Source organism: Alosa pseudoharengus, unplaced genomic scaffold (assembly GCF_046254945.1).
Source record: "Alosa pseudoharengus isolate Yale_2024_CS ecotype anadromous, Long Island Sound unplaced genomic scaffold, YU_APseudo_1.1 YU_APseudo_1.1_scf_5, whole genome shotgun sequence".
NCBI lineage: Eukaryota > Metazoa > Chordata > Actinopteri > Clupeiformes > Clupeidae > Alosa > Alosa pseudoharengus.
Genome location: NW_027468837.1, coordinates 19,945,281 through 19,966,823, shown reverse-complemented (window position 1 = coordinate 19,966,823; position 21,543 = coordinate 19,945,281). Strand labels below are relative to the sequence as shown.

Sequence of the window (21,543 nt, the reverse complement as noted above, 5' to 3'; positions counted from 1 at the left end):
TAAGAAACAAACCGAAAGTCTTTAATTGTAGAGGGGTTTATCAAAAGCTCCCACCATAGTTAACAATTGCAAGCGTCCTCCTTACAAACACTCATGAATAAAGAAAACACAGTCATCCTCACATTCTAGAAATACACAATGGGAAAACAAAAACAAAATCAGACGTCCACATCACATCATGGGTAGATGGTTAGCTGGCTACACTCTGCAGTAGGGTAATGTTGTCTCCTTTCAGCATGATCCGACCTGTATGAGATAGAAAGTCACATAAGATATGCAGATTTTTTTCTTTTTAACCACAATGAATTATTATACATGTTTGTCTTGGGAGATGATTACTTGTTATCTGATTAATTGTTGCACATTATATTGTATTTCTTGCTTTATCAAAGACTAAAATTTCCATCAATAAACAAGGAAGTAAGCCCTAAACATGTTTAAAGCAAGTTCGGATGGTTACTGAGTGCAAGCTAACAGTTACAGTTGCTCCAAAATGGTAATTTCTACTTCTGGTTCCAGAGCCATCTTTAAACACAAGACCCATCAGAGAGTACACAACTTGTACAACAGTATATGTATTATTATATGTTTTATATGTAATTTATTTCAAAGGTGCTACGTGACATTTTTAGTTAGTCAAGATATTTACTGAAGTTGCAGATTTATTTTTAATAGAAATCATGATTTTAACTAACGTAATTATTGAATTGCAAAGGCTGCAATTAATCCTGTGGCTCACAACTCTGTCTCAATGGTTGATCTTGTGTCGTCTATTATTTTTATATTCATGTTGTACCACGTGTGGCAGGGACATTGGAAGTGTTTTCTGAGGGGATGCGAATATTAGCAGGCAGTGTTGGGAAGTAACTGAACATATGTATTCCGGATTACGTATTTAAAATACAAAATATGGGTAACTGTATTTAAAGGTGCTCTAACCGATGTTGGGTAATGTCACTTCTGTTGACGTTCAAACAAAACAGAGCTGTCTCACTACTTCCTCCCCCTCCCTCCTGTGCATTGGCTGGACCAGGTTGTTTTTGTTGCTCTTTTTGGAGCCTGGGCTGTCCACAGAGACTGTGTTTTTTTACACTGTATTCAGGGCACAGGCACTTTAAAAGTAACCTTCCTAACACTGTTAGCGGGATTTTTTGAAATTCTGATTGCTGAACACACCATTTGAACAAATTCAAAATAAACTTTTGAAGCCCATCTCAAAAAAGCATTTTTGCAAAGGGAATATAATTGTGTTAACTATTGTTTGACTTACCTTAGCTTAACTTTTGTCAATTCAAAGACCTGTTATTTCCATTTGTTCATCTCTATGCTATTTTCATGGACAGCAAGAACTTGCTTTGTTCGTTGTGGTTCCAGTTGGTCTCCAGTGGTTCAGTTTCACTTGCACAGACGCACCCACATTCAATGAGCGGTCACACAACTACCCCCTAATTTTATGTCTTTCTTTAAACACTAAATTAAGAAATATTTCCTAATTTGGAAAATGTTTAGTGTCTTTTTCTTTTGATACGCAGTTCCATAATAGCAATTGTGCTGCAAATTGTCCGCGGACCAGCAATCTCCTAGTCGAGGAGGCCCTAACACTGCAGATCATAGAGAGAGAAAGCAAGCTTTGGGAACAAGACAAAGTTGCATGTCCTGTGTAGCCATGAGGCCGTACCCCCACTTCCAACGTCCCTGACCTGTGGCATCTGTATTAAATGCACTGCAAGACATGGCAAGAGTGCTGTGTGACTGTTCAAGACTAGTGGAAGCCTACAGAATTCCAAACAGCTCCTTTAAATGACAGCAAAATATGTGGTCTATCGTTATGTGTCTAAATATGTGGTCTAAAGTTAGACCTTCAACAGTAATACAATAAATCACGCCACTGATCTCCAATCATTTAATTACTGAAAACAAAAAGCTGTAGTTTTGTGTGTTTGCTACTAAATATTAAGTTTGTGTCTAGATATTCAAAGGACAGCAGCAACTATGCTCTTCTTCAGCTTTACAAGCAAAACCATCTAAAAACTGCTGGTGTGTTGGGACACCTGTGATCTTACCCAGAGGCTTCCTGTTCTTGGTTTTCATGTGAACCTCCTCTGCGTCATCCAGAACCAGATTCATGTATTCATCAAAGCCCTGGAACATGCATTAGAGTTGATATGAGCCCTTTCTCACCAAATCCAGAAACATGCCTTTATCCATTTAGTTACTACAGCATGTTGATGGTAAAAAAATTACAGAAAGAAGCATCATCATTGGTGTTGCAATTGGAAAATGTCTGTTTGGATGGCCAGACAACCCATTCTACTAATGGGCAAACAAGTTTATATGTTATGATGCATTGAAATGCAAATGCACCCAATGTACATAATGTTCCCTGAGACTCTGTACTGATACAGAGGTGTACACAAAAGACAGATGTTTTGGACTAAAGAAATAATGTCTCCGAATATAGCACGCTATCCCAGGAGTTCAAGAGTCATTGCTGCTGCCAGCCAGCCAGTTCTAGACAGATATTCCAAGTATGTGGTTTAGTGACAAACCTGGGTAAGTTAACTCAGTGTAAGAGGTAAACCTCTTACAACAAGAGCTACACCATTGTTTTGTTAGGAAAATAAAGCCATGCAGCTCTTCTATTAAGAGGTTTACCACTTACTCTGAGTTACCCAGGTTTGTCACTAAACTTGTCACTATACTTGGAATACCCGCCAGATAGACTCAGTGTGGAAGATGTGGACTTACAATGATGCATCCTTCGATCCGCATGTTGACCTGTTCATAGAGCCAGACTTGAATACGGGACCGCTACAAAGACACAAAAGGGTGTGATTAAAAGTCTGCAAATTCCAACCCCAGTTTAAACACATTAACCCTACAACAATCAAACTTCAAAATATTTAGGCGATGACAATAACACATTTCTGACAACAACGGGGCTGTCCACAACATGAACATATGTATGTGGCCAGAAATCATAAATACCAAGCAGTAAATGGTAAGACTTATGTTGCTCACTGTCTCAACCAATAAATGAACTTTGACCATAATCATCATTATTACTAGTAGGCTACTGTTCTCATCATAGTAACGATAGTAGTATACTTACATTTTGAAGATACCTGAAAATTAGATTCTGTGATGACAGTTAAGGAAAACATAAACGTTGGAAAAAGTAGGCCTACACTAAATAAGGATCTTTAGCATGAGTTGAGATCACTCACAGAAACATACTAAGGTGCTAACATTAACTGACACTCGTGCTAAGCAGCTGAACTAATGTAAGCTAGCTGTTAAAACAACGCTAAACGTTAACATGACATTACTGAACTCATTTAAGCAATGCAATTACTATGATGTGCTACACACTACATCACAGTCTGAAACCACGTGTACTAACAAGAATTTACAAGAAAATAAATCGGGGAAAAAAATATTTTGTTGAGAGCATGCAACCTCGCTAGTTTAACGTTAGCTTAGCGAGTTTGAATGAAAGGGAAGGAAAGACTGCCGGTGAAAGGATACAATAGGCTGGACCATAACCTTCTGGACCTTTTGTCCTTGTCCCCGGTATGCCATTCTATTTAAAATATTATTTCGTTTTCTACCAGAAAAGAATTCCGTATAACTGTATTGCACAAAATTTTGCGCGGCGACGAAGTCTTCACGTTGGTTTGTTCAGAAATGGCAAACTTCCGGGTTAGCAAGGAAGCATTTGTTGCGTTGGGATGGTAAAAAATCTACAGCGCCTCCTGTGGTTCGAGGGCCTCCATTTTTTTTGTTTTCTATGCCAGAGGTTCTCAATATTTTTGGGAATAAGGCACACCAAAGGCCAAACCAAAACGCCAAGGCACAGCGTTACTGGTTACTGACTTTTAAGGACCGTCACACATTATTATGGGCTGTGACAGCGGTGTTGATTCTTAAGCACCACAGTGATGGGCATATCCAAACATACCCTTAAAACCTATTTTCATTAGCCTGTATAAAAACGCATTGGGTTCATCCTCAGTCTCAGCACACCAGTTGAGAATGACTGTTCTATTCTGTCGCAAAACGATTTATTTACCAGAGATACTGCAAACATCTCTAACTGTACCAAAACAAATTGTGTAAGTAATTGTATTACAAATCTATAAATACAAAACCTGGAAGTTTCAAGTGGCCTGGGTCAGCCTCACTCAAACTGGGGAATACTACCAAACAATCAATAATAACAGTTTGAGTAAGTCTAAATATTTCAGTAATAAAGCTAAATATGCTTTTGTGGAGCAAGACAAATATTCAAGATTTCTAGAATGCACTTCCTCATTAGGTGACTGAAAACTATGCAGCACTTATCAAGTCACTAATCTGCCATGTGCTGTCAATATGACTGACCAAACTCAAACCCCCAAGTTCTCATAAAAGATGTTTTATTATTTACAAAGACTTACACAGCGGGATTGAAGATGTGAACCAAAGAGGTGAACAAACACAGTAACTCATATCTCTGAGATTGAAATATATGTGGCAGCACACACAATGGGAAAAAAAAGCACAGGGTACAAGTTAGCAGACAAAAAAAAGCATTTGTAACCTGTTCAGCAACCATCAGACAGCTCAAGTGCAGTCCCTGAGAGGCGGTTTTCAAGCCATAATTGTGACTGAAAGCGAGTAGATACAACATGGTCCCTCAGAGCAAGGAGCAGAGTAAAGATCAGATGCCAGTGATTAAAAAGCAAACCAAACAAACAAGAATAGCACTCTTAAGAAGGGGATTGACCATGAACACAAAAATACCATGGACATATCACATGAACTCTATGGCTTAAGAGCGTCAAGGGGTCAGACATTAAAGGTTTACTGGTCACATTTTCTTGGGCTAAGAGACTAAAACAGCAATGAGCATCTGCATTTAAAAGGAAAAGAGGGGAAATACAACTTTGTACATGATTTGAAACACTAGAGATCAAAGGAAAGGTTCCTGGGTGGTTTCACTTCACTTTGCTGAGCCAGCCCTATTCCATGTCTCTTTGATGCTCGATGTTTGCATACACAGTATACGGAATAACCAACATGATTCTCCTCCTCCTGGGGAGTCTAGTCTAGTCCAACAGTCTCCCTCTGCCCCACTTTCTTGGTGGAATCAGAGCTGGGGAGAGGGGCTTGCTTCCTCAAAAAAGCTGAGTCCACAACAGCTTATAAATGAGCAAAACAAAAAAATTTTTGAGGAAAAGAGAAGCATTGAAAAAAACAAAAACCCTCTTGAAATGATAATTAAAAACACCAACACATTAAAACAATAATTACATTGCAATGCACCCAAACAAATGCAACAGAGTTCAGTTTTAAAAGAAAATTACTAAAAGAAATGGTGTTTTATTCCCCCCATTATTGATGGCAGTAACAGTGAGTAAGACGTGGGTGAGGGAGGGGCTTGTCTGGTTTTCCCTTCAGCTGCCAATCATCTCGGACAGTTCCAGCAGAAGGTCGTCCTCTCCCTTGTCAGGCTCCAGATCGACCTCGTCGTCCATCTCAAACTCATTGATCAGCTCCTCAAAGTCGTCCACAGCTGAAGTACTGGATGCAGCAGAGGTGAGGGTGGCACGGGGGGTGGGGGTGGTGGTGCTTCCCTTGCGCGATCTCATCTGGCTGGGGGTCTTCAGCACAGAGGGACTGGGGGGGGGGGGAGAACAAAGCGTCAATGTCACGAGAAATTCTACATCTCTAATGCTTTACTTCCACATGCAGGGACTTCAAATCTGCATCCACTTTCAGTTGAGACAATATTCAAATGGCTTAACCCCAAAGAGAATTTCCCGCAGTTTCACCACTAATAAAATGTAAGAAAGCAATTGGGGGCCAGAGCCCAGACCATTAGGATTCCATGAAGTTCCAGCAGTAAATTACTCACCTCTGAGGGACAGTCATGAGGTTGTCCACCGAGCTGTTGTTCGTCTCTGTGGCCGGGCTCTGCTTAAACACAGGAACAGTCTGGGGCTCGTCATTTAGCTGCGTGTTACGCTCCAGAGCAGAGCTGCTGATGGCGGGGGCCTGGAGGGGACCCGGAGTGGACATCTGCAGACAGGAATCAGAATTATCCATTAACACACAACACTGACCACTCAGAACCCAAGCAAGACACATACGTGGAGAGACAGACTCCAATAACCTCCCAATCACTAGTGAGGGTGCGATGTAGGTCTAATAACAGGGTCTGCCGGACCCGATAAAGGATAAACTGAGAAAGCTGATATACGGTATTGATGAGGGCAGTAATGTTGCACATGTGGACTGGAGAGGAGCTGTGGTGGTTTACAGTGACCAGGCGCGGGTGCCTCACCTCGGAGCGCTTGCAGGGCGGCTCCTGCAGCTCGGGAACTTCGTCGGCAGCGGTGGAAGCTGCACTCAGGGGTTTCACCGCGGCTACGGCCGAGCCTTGGCCAGCCGCCGCCTTCCTCTTCTGGCCTGGTCGCACGTGTGCAGACGGCTTCACAGAGGAGGACTTCACCACGGGCTTCACGTTCACCTTGGGCTTGACTGCAGGGAGGACCACAAAGATATGTTACATGCTGGGAAGGACTAGGCGTTAGCTGCAGTCAGAGGATCTGGCAGCCATTCTGAAGCCACACCAAACAAAAGTACATCTTTAATTGTGGGAATATGCTGGTGCTCAAAGGCATGAAAAAACAGCTCTGCCTCTTTACCTTTGTTCTCAGGGGACTTCTTAAGCGGGCTGGTCTCCCGGGTTGTGTCTGGCTGTGCCATGCCTGAGACAGGGGTCTGTTGGACAGCCAAGGGGGCAGGGGCAGGGGCTGGGGCAGGACTTGTAGATGAAGTGGTCTTTGGCTTTTTCGCCAAATTTAATGGGGTGTCCTGCTGCACCGTGCCTGAGACAGGGCTCTGCTGGACAGCAGAGGAGACAGGAGCTGGGGCAGGAGCTGCAGCAATCTTCTGCCTTTTTGCCAGACTCCCTGGGGGGTCTGGTTGCACTGTGCTCGAGACAGGGTTCTGCTGGACAGGCAAAGAAGGGGGTGTCGGAGCAGGCGCAGGAGCGGGAGCTGCAGCAGCAGTCATCGGCTTTTTCGCCAAACTTACTGGTTGTGCCGCAGCTGAGACTGGGGTCTGCTGGACAGGCATGGGGGCAGGGGTGGGGACTGGAGCAGCAACGGCCGCTGCAGTGGTCGTCAGTCTTTTCGACAACCTCACAGGCAAGTGTTTGGGACCTGTGCTTGCAGCAGCAGGGGGCTCGGCGGTGTGTACTGCGGTGGCGGCTGGTGCGACAGCGGGCTTTGGAGGGGCCACCTTGGGCTTGACAGTGATGCGCTGGCGGGCAGGGACAGGGGCGGGCTGGCTGGGTGTTGGGGTTGAGGTGGACGGGGGTGCGGCGGCGGCGGTGGTGACGACCGTGACGACCGTGACGGGCTGCTTCGGGGCAGCTGGTGCTGCGGGACCCTGGGATGACTGGGCGACCTCCTGCTCCTGTTGCTGCCTGCGCAGCTGCTTCTCTCGCATGATTTCCTCAAACGTCTTCACCTTCACCGCACCCGAGCCGGAGTCCGGACGCGCCTTCTCAACAGCGGGAGCCGAGGATTTCCCATTGGCCACCGCCTACGACACAGAGAGAGCACATGTTATGGCTCAGTCATTTCAGTAACACAAACTGGACATATCGCATATGGCTTAGATGGAAGAGCACCTTACCTCGCCACCGGCTTTGGACTTCTCAGGTAGCTCAGCAGGTTTCTGCTCTTTGACATCAGATGACGCTGAAAAGTCAAGGCCAACGATAAGTTTCTGTGCAAATGTGACCAACAAATGAATTTGAAGATAGCTGAACAGGAACTGCAGCGACAAAGCTTACCAGGTGAAGGTGTTTTATTGATATGCAGGATTCGCCTCTTGTTAGGGGCGCCTCCGTCCTCAGACCCTGACGAGGAGCTCTGATCCTGTGTCGGTGGACTCTGGGCCTGGACTCCCAGTCTGGCAGCCTTCTCGCGCCGGATCTCCTCCAGGGTCTTCACCCGCACTTCTCCGCTTGGCTGGGTGGGAGCTGGGGGTTTGCCAACAGGGGCGGCCTCTGGGGCCTCTTTACCCTGCTGGACGTTCACAGCTTGGGTCATCTCGCGCACCTTCCTCTTCTGCAGCCCCTGCTGCTTCTTGGCGAGGAGGGTCTCGGTGGTGTTGGTGACCTTCTTGGATGGATCGCTGGAGGAGTCACCGGAGGCCTGCGCCTGGGACTTGGCGGCCTTCTCCTGCCGGATCTCCTCCAGCGTCTTGATGCGGATCTCTCCAGGTGGGCCCGGCTGGCTGGGGGCCGCAGGGCTGGGAGTGCCGCCGGACTCTGCAGGTAGGCTCAGCCTCTCCCGCATCAAACGTGCGCCTGAGGGACACAGGGCAACAGCTCAGCAAAATGCATCAGCCCACCACTGAAGAACACTTGCGTGAAAGACAAAATGAAAAGAGTGTTTTTGCCCCCCTCCCCACACTCATCCATAGTCAGACTAGAGATGTATGCATATTGGGTAGAATGACCCGATATACATTATTTTTGGAGTGTGCATTCAATTTCCGAGTCCAGTCATCTTCTAGCCTTACCCCAAACCCAACAGATCATTCAGCCACTCACCCCGCTGAGAAGATTGCTCTGGTTCCTCCTTTGAGCTGTCCACCTTCCCACCCAGACGCTGAGCCAGGCTGCGCTTTAGAGGCAGCTCCCCTTCCACGGGCACACCTGTGTAGAACACCAGTAAGCTTGCATCACTACCACTGCACACAGTAAACTCAAGCCCCACCACTCTACCTGCACCACTCACATAGGGGGAACATGCATTTCAGCTTACCATCGTTCAGTGTTCTTTTCTCGAGTCGATCCGCAATTCTCAACTTTCCTGCTTCTTCAGGACCTGTTGAAAGAAGGACTTTAGAGAAGCACACTCACACAAGAGACGGCAAGGGACAGGGGTTGCTTGGCTATTTGATGTCCATGTGTTTGATGTTCAAATGTTTGAACATTTTCTTACGGTTCTTAGCGGTGAAAAGTGCTGGGCGGTGGGTGGAACACATGTTCTCCTTCTCGCCAGTGCTGCCGTTGTTGTGCTGGCCTGGTACTGTGAACCCTGCCTCCTCTGGAAGCACACACAGGGCAGGTTAAATCATAAGCATCACAAAGCCTCTGTGCTGTAACTCACCAGCACAGTGCATGGACACTGGTCCTGAGAAACGTAGTTTTGCTTTACTGTATGAGTTTTTTTCAGATATGAAAGACGAGTCTTTATTACCTGCTTTCTTTAGACTGGCCTTCAGGGCTTTGCGCAGGCGGATCTCCTCCAGTGTCCGCACATTGAAGTTCAGAGAGTCGTCTACATGAGAGGGAGGCATTACATGTACATTACGCTACAGCCAATGGCAGGAGGGAACCCAGGAACACAAGCTTGCGCCACTCAGGTTGAGTGGCACATGTAGATGCAGCGACTCCTTGCTTCTCCTGAACGTGCAGTGCTTTTTTGTTGTTAAATTTATTTATCACTCTGCCACAATGCTGCTGCTACTACTACTCTGTCAGAAGGTTACGCTAGGACTATGTAAATATACAACACAACTACCTCTATTTTTTTTATATATGTTCTATATTTCTATATTTTGATATATATTCTATATTTCAGTCTCGAGAAGCAGCTGCGCAGGCAGCAAGTCTGTATGTGGTATGTCTCTATATTTTTTATTGTCTATGGCTATGTCTGTATTTAAAGTATGTCTATGTCTGCATGGGAAAGTAAGAAACGAAATTTCAATTCTTTGTATGACCAGTGCATGTAAAGAAATTGACAATAAAGCCGACTTGACTTGACTTGGCTTAATGAAAGCATATTTGTTTTACATTAGCTTTACCTTTTGGGCCAATTATCAGTTTCCTTGGGGAGGACATTTTGGACCTGTCGTCTCCTTCCTCCGAGAACTGATCTGCAGATGTCAAGAATGGTAGTTAATGTTACAGACCATCTGGTCAGAACAACTCATTTTCAGTAGCCCTGAAATTCTGCGATTTCTGTGACATACCGTCCTCATCCTCGTCTTCGTCATCCACAGGGTTAATGACCACCGGTGGATGAGTGGGACTGGGCACATTCTCCTGCGTGTCGGCCTTGATGACGCCGCGGAGCTGGGGGTTCGTGGGATTGGGGGCTGGGGGGGCTGGCTCCTGCTGGGCAGGCTCCTCTTCTCCATCCTTCTTCACAGCTGAGCCTGCAGAAGCAAAGACACAACTACTCAGTCATAGGCCCGTGGTGGAACAGCGGTCGCAACGCCATCTGATAAATGGTCAACCCAACTTTGAAACCCGAACCCGTTGATGCAAAAAAGTGTCTGCTAAATCCCACTTAGAAGCTGGAATGACGTTACTATAGCGTCATTAACACTGAATGGCATTTCACTGCCTGTGAAATTTACATGTCTTTACTGTATATGTATCTGTGCTCACGGTTTTATGGACTTACCTATATTAGCAGGAACAAAGACTCCATCTATGAAGCGGGATTTCTCATGGTGAAATGCACAGTGGGGCTTCTGGCATCCTGAGGGCTGATTTTCCCAGTAGCATGGGATCACATTCCTGTTTTTCTGTGGACAGGGTTTCAAACAGATCCATCAAATATAGCCCAAAGGAATGTTTGAGTCTACTAAGATCAATATTAATGGTTATCTAGAGCCAGGGAACCAGTTAGGGTGAACGTATAGACCCTTTCAAGAGAGTTCCATTATCAGCATCATAGTTGGCCCCACAAGGCTTCCGTTTTAACATTCCATATGTTATCTTAATGCAGAGGAAGTAGATTGGGAACCAAATAGAACGTTCAAGCATTGTTTTTGTTTTTATTGTTGAAAGGGTCTATAGTTACACTGCTCACCTTGATCTCCATGTGGCGGAACTTGCACACCTTGCGGAAGCAGCGGTTCTCCTGCCAGAGGCTGCACACCACCTCGCTGCCCATGGCCGCTTCACAGTGTCTGAACGGGCAGCTGTCGCCCTGCCGAACAAAGACATACAACTTAGAATCTCAGAAGAAAGCTCAGGAGTATGACAACCATTACTGTAAACACAAGAACATTTTTTTTTCCTTCATTATTTCAAGCTGCTTGAGTTTAGGAGCTCACCTTGGAGCACGTTGAGTAGTAGAAGAAGTAGCAGTCATCACCGTGGTTGGTCATGCTGGGACAGGTAACTCTGGATCCTCTCACTGGCTGTCTCCTTCAGGGCCTGAGCTCTCCCTAACAACACAAGTGTACACCTAGTTACAGACTTGCGGCACCACTTCCCACCAAGGCACAGCTTCTGCTCTTAATGGTAGAAAACAATGGCTGACTCACAAACGCAGACCTTTCTACTGACACTCAACAAGGTCCTAGCATGGGACAGGCAAAAAAGGTAGACATGGGTGCTGTGTTCACCTGGAGTGGCTGAGAAGAACTCCCCTGCTCTTCTCGTAAGTGCTGTGATCCGAGGCGAGGCTGAAATCCTGAAGGAACACTTGATCCATGAGTAAAGAGTGCAAGCACGTCGAGACAGATCCTACTGCTCCCGTTAGCCTGATCAACTATTACCGATCCATGGTGCCAGAGTCTCTTTTTTTTTTTCTTTTTTATTAATAGTGACAAAATGAAGACAATATAGGGGTGAGAGGGAGGATAGATTTTAAAAAGAATCTTCTGGGTGGATGTTTCTCCGAGGAAGAGAAAAGCAAGGGAGGGCATCAAAAAAAACAATACTATGGGGTGGGGGGAGGTCTTGAATCTTCTGATAAGTGGGTGTTTGAAGAAAAAAAGTGTTGATTGACAGGGAAGGGGTGGAGGGTGGACTTTTTTCAGACTGATAAATAAGAGGCAACAGATGAAAGGTAAAAAAATATATAGAAGAAAATGGCATTCTTCCAGAAATCTCATTTCTTTCTTCAAAAAAAAAAAAAGAATTATTCCATATCCAAAAAATCTTCAGAAATGAAGCTTCTTTACCTAGATAGAGAGAACAGAAACACACTCCCCGACATACACACACAGATGCTAGAATCTTTGAGGTGAACTGGACATGAAATGGCATCTGGACACCGACAATAAAGTGCGGATATCCAGAATTAAGACAATGGTGCCCTTTATATTTAAAATAAAATGTACACAAATCATGTGCAATACTTTAAGATTCCAGACACCATAACAAGTGGCTGATGGCAAGACAATAGTCTAACCCTCAGGCACAATTAGTCAATCAAAGATGTTGATTTAAAGAGTAGGACTGATGTATTTGACAAGTTACCATCAACCATCAGCACCGCACTATATATTGCGGAAATAACAGTAGTTCTAGACTGTGATTAGACTAGGTTACAGAATCGAAATACAGTGTCTGATTCAAGTATGGGGATTTTCCATTTTCGTCATCCGTGGTAATGTTATTTTCATGAAGCCAAGTAAGAGAACCATTCCATGTCATGGAAAGTAAAGACACGAGGCACCTAATGAATACACTGGGTGACAAAAAAGTATAATTAGACAGTGAGGATCTAACGTTATACATCTTATAGTAGTATACCATAAACTGGCAATAACTTTAACAGCACATCATTTACCGTTACGTTATCGATCTTAACAGAAATGTACGTGATGCCACTGTGGCGGGTAGCTAACTAGCTACAATAAATTCACAGGACAGAAAAGCAATAAGACTGTTTCTTTTACCAGAATTACTTGGAGAACGCGCTGTTCATCTTCACTCGTTGCTACTGCAACAAAAGGTTGGTCAGCATTAGCTATCTTCGTGTCATTTACTGTTGTTACCTAATGCAGGCACATCTATAAATATCAGTAACTTAACGTTAGCTAGCAGCTAGCCAGCCACCCACCCAGGGATGTTTCGAAACATTTACTGGAATATCAGTTTAGCTAGTTAGTCTAGCATTAGCAGGCCTTTCAACAACGCTAGTTGCTCACCAGCTAGCTAGCTTCTAACCTACCTAACAGAATTTAAGTCAGTGTGCCAAAAAAGTTAAAATTATTTAGCTATTCATTTAACATGAATATAACAATTCCTGCTAAATGCGAGTCCACATGAGAACTAAGGTTAACATTAGCGTTAATATTAGCGACAGACTATACTTAACACAATTTAGCAGGTAGCAGCTAACGTTAACTGTTTGGCTAAGCCACGGCTTTCAGACAGAGATGGCAAGTTAACTTTACCTCTGTACAGTAATGTACACATTAGATGAACACTTTATTAGCTAACTATCGATAATGTGTGGTTGCTGATTGCAAACTAAATATTAACTAACGTTAGCTTCTAGACAAGCAAGCGACCATGCGAGCTTAATGCTAGCTACCTAGCATAATGGATAAAGGTTAACGTAGCACTATAGCTTCTACAATTCTAATTCGCATTAGCTCGTTGAGATAGATATCAGTCAAACGATGTAACAGGGTTTCAGTATATTGATGTAATTACCAGTTAACTAAATGGGAATATTAAATATCGTTCTCCGTTCTTTATTTGTCGACGTCCCCTCCTCAGTCCTGTTCTTCTTTCTAGCTCGGATTCTTTATGGAAATAAGATGGCGACGGCTGGACAACCCCGGTCCTGTTGTGTAAACACCATAGACATTTGTCTTTGCAAAGTACGTCTTCACTAGCACACTACTCTACTGTGTAAAACCTACATGTAGTAATCGAAGTATTCCAGGAACAACTAACACTTGGTTAACTTTCAGGGTAACATGTTGATTGATCTCTTTTACAGTTTTAGAATTCGAATTTATTGACGTCATACTTCAGACAGAGTGGGTGGGGTGGGACATACAGTATGTTGGGATGGGCTACGTCAAGGAATAGGGATGCTTACTGTATGGTTATGGGATTTGGCAGGCTTTTGTCCAAAGCGACATAGGCTACAAAGGCTACAATTAACAACAAACAATTTAAAAAGTTGGTAAGACGGCATTAAGGGGAATAGCAATAATAAAAAACAATGTAAATTCAATCAAAAGCCTAATGAAAATAAACAGATACTATTACAAACTATAACGCATAAGAAACGCTCAATAAATGAAGTTTATGCTGAACAGATCCCTAGACCCCTCTTGAAAGACCCAATCACCGGAGAGCACTGGGCAACTCATTCCACCAACAATGAACCGAGGACAAGAGTCTTGAATTTGACCAAGCGTTTATGGCTGGTCGACACAACAGACTCTCATTAGAAGACCAGTGGGCGGTGTGGGATGTAGGCCTAGGCCTATCTTGATCATTGAATTAAGATAGCATGCCAGTTCCAGTCAGTGTCCTTAAGGTCAAAGTTAGATATTTAAATTGAATTCTAGCCACTATAGGGAGCCAATGGAGAGTAGCCACTATCTAGGAGAGGAGTTACATGTGTCCTCTTTGGCTGATTGAAGACCAGGCGTGCTGCAGCATTCTGAATCAGTCGTAACGATCTTACTACACACGCAGGTAGGCCAGCTAACAGTGTATTATAATAGCCCACTTGATAACCCCAATGACATGCCGCATACTATATAGGCTACTGCTGTTGGATAGGCCATTTGCATTGTGCTTGTGACCATTTGTTGGCGGATTTGTGGGTAGTGTGCTTTTTAAAGTTAAACTTGAGCAGGGGCTTCTGAATGTGTTTTTACCTTGGATTTTGGCACAAGGGATTTTAACATCTAATCCTGTGTATTAATGTAATGCTGAAGCTAGCGTAGGCTAGTGACTGCTGTGAATAGGGCAGCTGGCAACTAGGGGAAGACCTTGTGACAGCACGGAAAGACGGCTGACAGGAGGGAATAGACCCCGCCGGGGCTACAATGGGTTAGCAGCTCATTGTGGCAGTAGCCCAGGCTTCACTAAGCTATGGGCTGCACCCTACTAAGCTACAGTACGACATAATGAAAAAATACCCCTAGAGTCAGCGAGAGCAGGGGCGGAAGATGACTCACTTGTGATAGACATGGTTACTGACCCTGGAACGAATTTGATTACGAGTAAGGAAAACATGTTTGTGGAAGCCACTAGTTCAGAGAAAACTGAGAAAAAGCTGCAGATGTGTGTGTGTGGTTGGCAGAAGGTTACAAGTCTAAAGGGCCTGAAAATTCATCAAGGGAAAAAGAAGTGCTTGGTAGAGGGAACACAGGGTCCCCGCATTGATAGCTATTTCTTAAGAAGTGCATCAAGTCAGTCGGTTGAAGTCCAGCGACAGGAAGAAACCCACAGTTCGCAGGACATCAGTACCCCTGTTGTTGAGGTAAGTTCTAGCACTGAGGCAGAGAGAGAGGCCAGTCAGCCAAGGAGGGAGAAGATTAATGGTCATAGGCCTGGGGTTAGATTGCCAGGCGCAGCAGAATGTAGAATGTGGGAAGATGTTAATAGTGATTTGGTCAGTATCCTGGGTCAGCTCAAGGGGACGGCTGAAAGCAAATTAGAGAAAATGGGAGACATTATTTATAGCTATGGTAAGGAAAGATTTGGGACTATTGAGAGAAGGACAAAACGGCTACATGAGGTAGTTAAATCTAGGCGCCAGCAGGAGATAGATAAACTTATCAAGGAGAGGAGGCAGCTTAAGAAGCAGTGGAGAAAAGCTACAGATGATGAGAAGGAAGGTATTGACTGTCTACAGGCAGATGTGAGGGAGCGGTTAGTAGTGCTAAGAAGAGCTGAAAATATTAGGAAAAATAGGAAGAAGAAATCACGAGCCCGACTAGCATTCTATAAAGACCCATTTAAGTTTGTTAAGTCTTTATTCGTAATGCAGAAGAGTGGTAGTCTTTTGGAACCTAAGCAGAAGCTTGAGGAGTATTTAGAGGGAGTGCACAAAGATAGGGAGAGGTTCAGGGAGATGGTACTTCCTGCTGATATCCCACCTATTGGTGAATTAAGTAGCCAATGCGACGATAGTCCACCAAGGTGGAAAGAGGTGCAAGAAGTAATAAAACGTGCAAGGGCCTCTTCAGCCCCGGGACCTAATGGAGTGCCCTACCGGTTGTATAAGAGTGCACCAGATGTTTTAAGATTTTTATGGCAATTAATGAAGATAGTTTGGAAAAAGCAGAGTATTCCCAAGGCTTGGTGGAGGGCTGGGGGAATATTTATTCCCAAAGAAAAGGACGCAGTGGAGATTAATCAATTTAGGCCAATTAGTCTACTGAATGTTGAAGGGAAGGTTTTCTTTAGTGTGGTGGCACGGAGACTGACAAATTACCTTGAAAGGAATAAACTAATTGATACCACGGTGCAAAAAGCTGGAATTCCTGGCTTCTCCGGGTGCTTAGAGCATACCAGCATGATTTGGCACCAAATTCAATTAGCAAAGCGTGAGAAGAGAGACCTGCACGTTGTGTTCTTGGATTTGGCTAATGCTTTTGGGTCTGTGCCGCATAGTCTGTTGTGGGAGGCCTTTGATTATTTCAGAATCCCAGGTAGCATTAAAAGCCTAGTAAAAGCATACTTTCTGGATATTCAATTATGTTTTACTACAGCTGATTACACCACAGGTTGGCAACAACTTGAGATGGGAATCATGGCCGGATGTACCATCTCCCCACTTGCTTTTACAATGGCAATGGAGGTCATTATTAGGGCCTCAAAATGGGTAGTGGGCGGGGAGAAGTTGCAGGGAGGGCCACGCCTCCCCCCGATTCGGGCTTTCATGGACGACATGACAACCTTGACGACAACCGTTCCATGCACCAACAGGTTGCTGGGTAAGTTAAATAGTAATCTGCAATGGGCCAGAATGAAGGTGAAACCAAGTAAGTCTAGGAGTCTCTCAATTATTAAAGGGAAGGTAACAGATAAGAAGTTTGCTATAAATAAGGAGGTGATTCCCACAGTTCTGGAGAAACCAGTGAAGAGCCTGGGAAGGTGGTATGATGCAAGCCTTAGTGATAAATCACAGGTTGAAGACTTGAGACAGGTCACTAGGCAAGGTATTGCAAAAATTGACAAGTCGGGGCTTCCAGGTAAGCTCAAGCTGTGGTGTTTGCAGTTTGGTTTGTTGCCTCGGCTAATGTGGCCATTGACAGTTTATGAAGTTCCTCTGTCAAAGGTAGAGAGGTTGGAAAAAATGATCAACTCCTTTGTCAGAAAATGGCTCGGAGTCCCACGCTGCTTAAGCAGTGTAGCCTTGTATGGGAAGGGTATTGTAGAGTTGCCAATATCTAGTCTGACAGAGGAATTTAAGTGTGCTAAGGCTAGATTGGAATTGACTCTTACTCAGTCCAAGGACCCAGTGGTGAGGAAAGTTGCACCCTCAGTTAATGCAGGGAGGAAGTGGAACCCAGAGCAGGCAGTTAAGCAAGCTCAATCAGCATTGAAGCATAGAGATATAATGGGCCATGTTCAGCACGGGCGGGGGGGTCTAGGGGTGGGTGCAAGTAAACCCTTGTGGAGTAAGGCTTCTGCAGGAGAAAAGAGGAAAATGGTAGTGGAGGAAATGCATAGACAGGAGGAGGCTGTAAGATGTACTAAGGCAGTGTCGCAGGCAAAACAAGGGCAGTGGGTGAACTGGGAAGGGGTGGAAAAAAGACAGATTAAATGGAAAGATCTATGGGGCATGGAAGCTAGTAAGATCAGATTTATGTTAGGTGCTACATATGATGTGCTCCCATCTCCCAAGAATTTAAGTCAATGGTTTGGTGAGGATGATAAATGCATACTTTGCTCGTGTGTGGGCAGTCTCCACCATATCCTATCAGGATGCAAGGTAAGTCTCACCCAGGGGCGGTATACGTGGCGTCATAACCAGGTATTGAAATGTGTGGCAGCGGCATTAGAGGATAAAAGAAGAGAAGTCAATTCATTAGCAGCTAGTAAAGGGGTAAGGCAAATTAACTTTGTACGTCAGGGGGATAAACCTTGTTCCGCGAAGGCCAGGTGCAAAACCGGCCAGTTGAAAAATGGGGCGGGCTGGGAAATGAAGGTTGATCTTGGCCAGCAGATGGCGGTACCTCCACATATAGTGAGTACTAAGCTACGTCCTGACGTAATTCTATGGTCGGATTCAGAGAAGATAGTTTACTTCATTGAACTCACTGTTCCTTGGGAAGACAGAGTGGAAGTGGCCAATGAGCTGAAGAGAGCTAAATATACTGAAATAGCAGAGGAGGCAGCTAAGCGAGGTTGGAGTGCACGATTAAGGCCTATTGAAATCGGTGCACGTGGGTTTGTGGCCAGATCTGCTATTGGCTTGCTGTCTGAATTGGGCATTTGTGGTCGAAGTCTAAGGCAGGTGGTTAGTAACATGTCCTTAGCAGCAGAACGGGCAAGCGAATGGTTGTGGGTAAGGAGAAGTTACCCTTCCTGGGGCGCAAGCTAAGGTAGGCTAACAGGCTCATTTGTTTTGGTCGTGGGTAAGGAGAAGTTACCCTTCCTGGGGCGCAAGCTAAGGTAAGCTAACTGGCTCATTTGTTTTGTGTTTGTGATGGACTGTGCCTAGGTTGATGGTACTTGGCTAAGGTTCTTTATGGTTTATGGTTCAGTCCACATCAACGGGACGGACCGACCTAGCCAACTTAAACCATGCCTAGGTTGGTTAAGGGTATTTGGATGCTTGTTGTGGTAATATGGGGCAGCATGGGGCGTAAGCTAACTGCTAACTGCTGGCTAATTTGTTTTGTGTTTGGGATGGGGCCTAAGATAATGGGCTAAGCTAACTGGCTAATTTGTTTTGTGTTTGTGATGGGCTGTGCCTAGGGTGATGGTACTTTGCTAAGGTTCTTTATGGTTTATGGTTCAGTCCACATCAACGGGACGGACCGACCTAGCCAACTTAGACCATGCCTGGGCTGGTTAAGAGTATTTTGAGTATTGGATATTTCAATGTGGTAATATGGTGGTAGCATGGAGGGGAGTGTCTCCAGGACGCTGGTTTCACTGTTAAGCCTTCATGAGGTGTCGTGGGCCTAACTTAACGAAACATCGGTGAATGAGGGTGCCCACTTGATAACCCCAATGACATGCCGCATACTATATAGGCTACTGCTGTTGGATAGGCCATTTGCATTGTGCTTGTGACCATTTGTTGGCGGATTTGTGGGTAGTGTGCTTTTTAAAGTTAAACTTGAGCAGGGGCTTCTGAATGTGTTTTTACCTTGGATTTTGGCACAAGGGATTTTAACATCTAATCCTGTGTATTAATGTAAAGGAGATAACCATGGCCTGTACAAGAAGTTGTGTGGAATCTTGTCAGATAAGGTCTGATCTTCCTAATGTTGTAACCTACATGAATTTGCAATTGAGGCTACATGCTCAGAGAAGTCGGTCATCAATTACGACCCCCAAGTTACATGCCGATCTAGTTGGGGTCAGTGAAGATGAGTCAAGCTGGATGTTAATCTGTTGGGGAATAACTGTTTTAGCACCAAAACACCAAAAATTGTGCTGGTCTTTCATCCAGACTGAAATATCCTTAAGGCATGCAGAACTCTGATATGGGAAACGCTAGAGTCCTCAGATGGGAAAGATAGGTAAAGTTGACTGTCGTTTGCATAGCAGTGATAGTCAAATCCATGGGAGCTAATGGTCTCATCTAAGGAAGTGGTGTAAATAGAGAAAAGCAGGGGCCCTACACTGATCCCTGAGGCACACCTGTGGTGAGGTCATAAGACTTTGATACCTGTCCCTGCCAAGACACACAGAAAGAACGCCCTTTAAGATAAGATTTAAACCAGTCAAGAGCTTTCCCAGAAATTCTGTAAACAGTATCAAAGGCTGCAGATAAATCTAGTACCATTAATAGCCTACTGATAACTGAGTAGAGGACATCACTACTCTCAAGCAGTTTCAGTAGAGTGACCACTCTTGAAACCAGACTGTATGGGTCTAGTAGGTTATTCTGATAGTCACATACTTGTTTCAAGTACTTTCTCCAAAACATTTGACAAGCTTTGACAAGAAAGGAATAAGGAGAGTAGTTCTTCACATCAGTTGGAATAAGAAGGGCTATCTTGTTGAATGTGAATATGTTTGATTTACTTTTAGACCTATGCTGGCACTTGATGTATGTTGTACACATGTATACATGTATCATGTATATTGTATAAGAGCTGAGAGTTCAAAACTAGCCCATATTATTAATACCACTTGAACAAAAATTCAACAGTCAGTTTCCTCAAGGTCTCCTTGCAACCTTGCAATATTCTTTTTAACTAGATGTACCGCAGAGCGGTACAAAATATGACCGCCGCCCAGTCCAGCACATTTTTTCCACAAAAATAAATCACGCTGAAAGGCCTATATGATTCTAACTGTCTCACTAAATTGCATTATTCACACTCAATTCTCACTGGTATCTGCTAGACAACAAGTACCAAAACATGATTAGTTCATAGATTTCACATGTAAGATTCATTTTATACAAGCCCACCTCCATCTTGCCTGTTCATAATTCTGAGAAATTCTTGAATTGTGTGCATGTGTGCATGTACATGTTAATGTTATGTGTGTGTGTGTGTGTGTGTGTGTGTGTGTGTGTGTGTGTGCCTGCGTATGTGCCTGTGCATGCATGCGTACATATGTCTACTGTGTGAGTATGTGTCATACGTATGATTACTGTGAATGTATGTGTGTGCGTGTGTATCTGTTTGTGCACATGTGTGCATATGGAATGGGTTAACATGACCCCTGGAGGAAAACATACGGAAAAAATTGGTCATCCTAGGCCATCCTAAGATATTCACAGAAAACTGTGTCTGCCCTACCCTCCTTTCAGGGGATCCAGTCCAGCAGGGGGGCTACAGATCAAAACGAAAATCGATGGTTCCATGCTATCCATGTGGGGTTACATGCCCACCAAGTTTAGTGTACCCCGGTCTTACAGTGTCCCGGGAATCCTTGACGGAAATTTGGACATGCGCGGCGGTCATAATAATAGACAGGGGGACGGAGAGCTTCTTTTTTTCTGATTGTGAGTTAGCCTAGAAATCTAGACGCGCCCCTAGCGGCCGCAAATTACATTTGCTGCCAGGGCTAGTCTAGCAACTCTCTGTTGGCTTGTGAGCTCCAGAAATCGAAACTTAATCAGGCCAATGAAAATAGAGTCGTTAGGTGGGCTTAACATAATGATTGATGGCAGAGTTGCAACGGTTTGGCTTGAATTCCCTGCTACTTGAAAACAAATAAGATGGATGTTGCTGCAGGCGAACAGTGTGACACGAGTTAAGCTTTTATTAAGTAGGCAAACGTTTGAACTAGCCAACTAGCTCCGCTGGTGGGAAACGCATGGGACTCATAGCGCTGCCGCTGTCCTATTGCGTGCAGAGGGAATTTGAAAGACAACTGATTATCCCGCCCCTCGGACTGAGCACTGCGAACGGTGAGTGCCCAGACCCTACATTTTAATGTGGGTCTGGCTCGTCAGGCTAATCGTGAGTGGTATGACACATAAATACGCGTGCTTTCCTGCAGAGGGTGCTGCCGCACCCCCACTTCCCACGGCTATGTCCTACACTTCAAATTTCGTGCAGTTTTGAAGATGTCAGCCAAAGATACCTGTGAGTGGTTATGGGATGGTTTGA

General features: G+C 44.6%; 2 protein-coding genes across 5 annotated transcripts; both read right to left on the bottom strand.

Moving 5' to 3' along the window:
• snrpe (small nuclear ribonucleoprotein polypeptide E) lies at nt 1-3,695 on the bottom strand. Its single transcript, XM_076268460.1, has 5 exons — nt 3,529-3,695; nt 3,113-3,139; nt 2,749-2,811; nt 2,064-2,142; nt 1-246 (listed from the first exon to the last, which is right to left on the bottom strand). The coding sequence occupies exons 1-5, from the start codon at nt 3,580-3,582 to the stop codon at nt 191-193; spliced, it is 279 nt and encodes a 92-aa protein (XP_076124575.1). The 5' UTR covers nt 3,583-3,695; the 3' UTR covers nt 1-190.
• A 706-nt stretch (nt 3,696-4,401) lies between these two features.
• zc3h11a (zinc finger CCCH-type containing 11A) lies at nt 4,402-13,772 on the bottom strand. 4 transcript variants are annotated; one of them, XM_076269303.1, is made up of 18 exons: nt 13,478-13,772; nt 12,715-12,758; nt 11,434-11,501; nt 11,140-11,253; nt 10,893-11,012; nt 10,482-10,605; nt 10,045-10,230; nt 9,877-9,948; nt 9,267-9,347; nt 9,009-9,113; nt 8,829-8,891; nt 8,615-8,719; nt 7,850-8,368; nt 7,690-7,754; nt 6,693-7,596; nt 6,329-6,525; nt 5,900-6,063; nt 4,402-5,661 (listed from the first exon to the last, which is right to left on the bottom strand). In XM_076269303.1, exons 4-18 carry the CDS (start codon nt 11,191-11,193, stop codon nt 5,439-5,441), a joined length of 2,982 nt encoding a protein of 993 aa, XP_076125418.1. In that variant the 5' UTR covers nt 11,194-11,253; nt 11,434-11,501; nt 12,715-12,758; nt 13,478-13,772; the 3' UTR covers nt 4,402-5,438. The 4 variants fall into 4 exon arrangements, with proteins under 4 accessions (XP_076125418.1, XP_076125420.1, XP_076125416.1 ...); XM_076269305.1 differs by having other exon boundaries at nt 12,715-12,755; XM_076269301.1 differs by having other exon boundaries at nt 11,434-12,758.
• Between the last annotated feature and the right edge of the window lie 7,771 nt (nt 13,773-21,543).

What these genes read in the sequence shown, in the direction of transcription:
- snrpe (XM_076268460.1), bottom strand. Translation starts at nt 3,582, where the DNA reads ATGGCATACCGGGGACAAGGACAAAAGGTCCAGAAGGTTATGGTCCAG. An exon ending in AGGTTATGGTCCAGCCTATT is followed by an intron (nt 3,140 to 3,528) that starts GTATCCTTTCAC and finishes CTGTCATCACAG; the next exon opens with AATCTAATTTTCAGGTATCT. An exon ending in TTTTCAGGTATCTTCAAAAT is followed by an intron (nt 2,812 to 3,112) that starts GTAAGTATACTA and finishes GTGTCTTTGTAG; the next exon opens with CGGTCCCGTATTCAAGTCTG.
- zc3h11a (XM_076269301.1), bottom strand. Translation starts at nt 11,193, where the DNA reads ATGACCAACCACGGTGATGACTGCTACTTCTTCTACTACTCAACGTGC. An exon ending in AGTCCAAAGCCGGTGGCGAG is followed by an intron (nt 7,597 to 7,689) that starts GTAAGGTGCTCT and finishes TCTGTGTCGTAG; the next exon opens with GCGGTGGCCAATGGGAAATC. An exon ending in GAAGTCCCCTGAGAACAAAG is followed by an intron (nt 6,526 to 6,692) that starts GTAAAGAGGCAG and finishes TCCTCCCTGCAG; the next exon opens with TCAAGCCCAAGGTGAACGTG.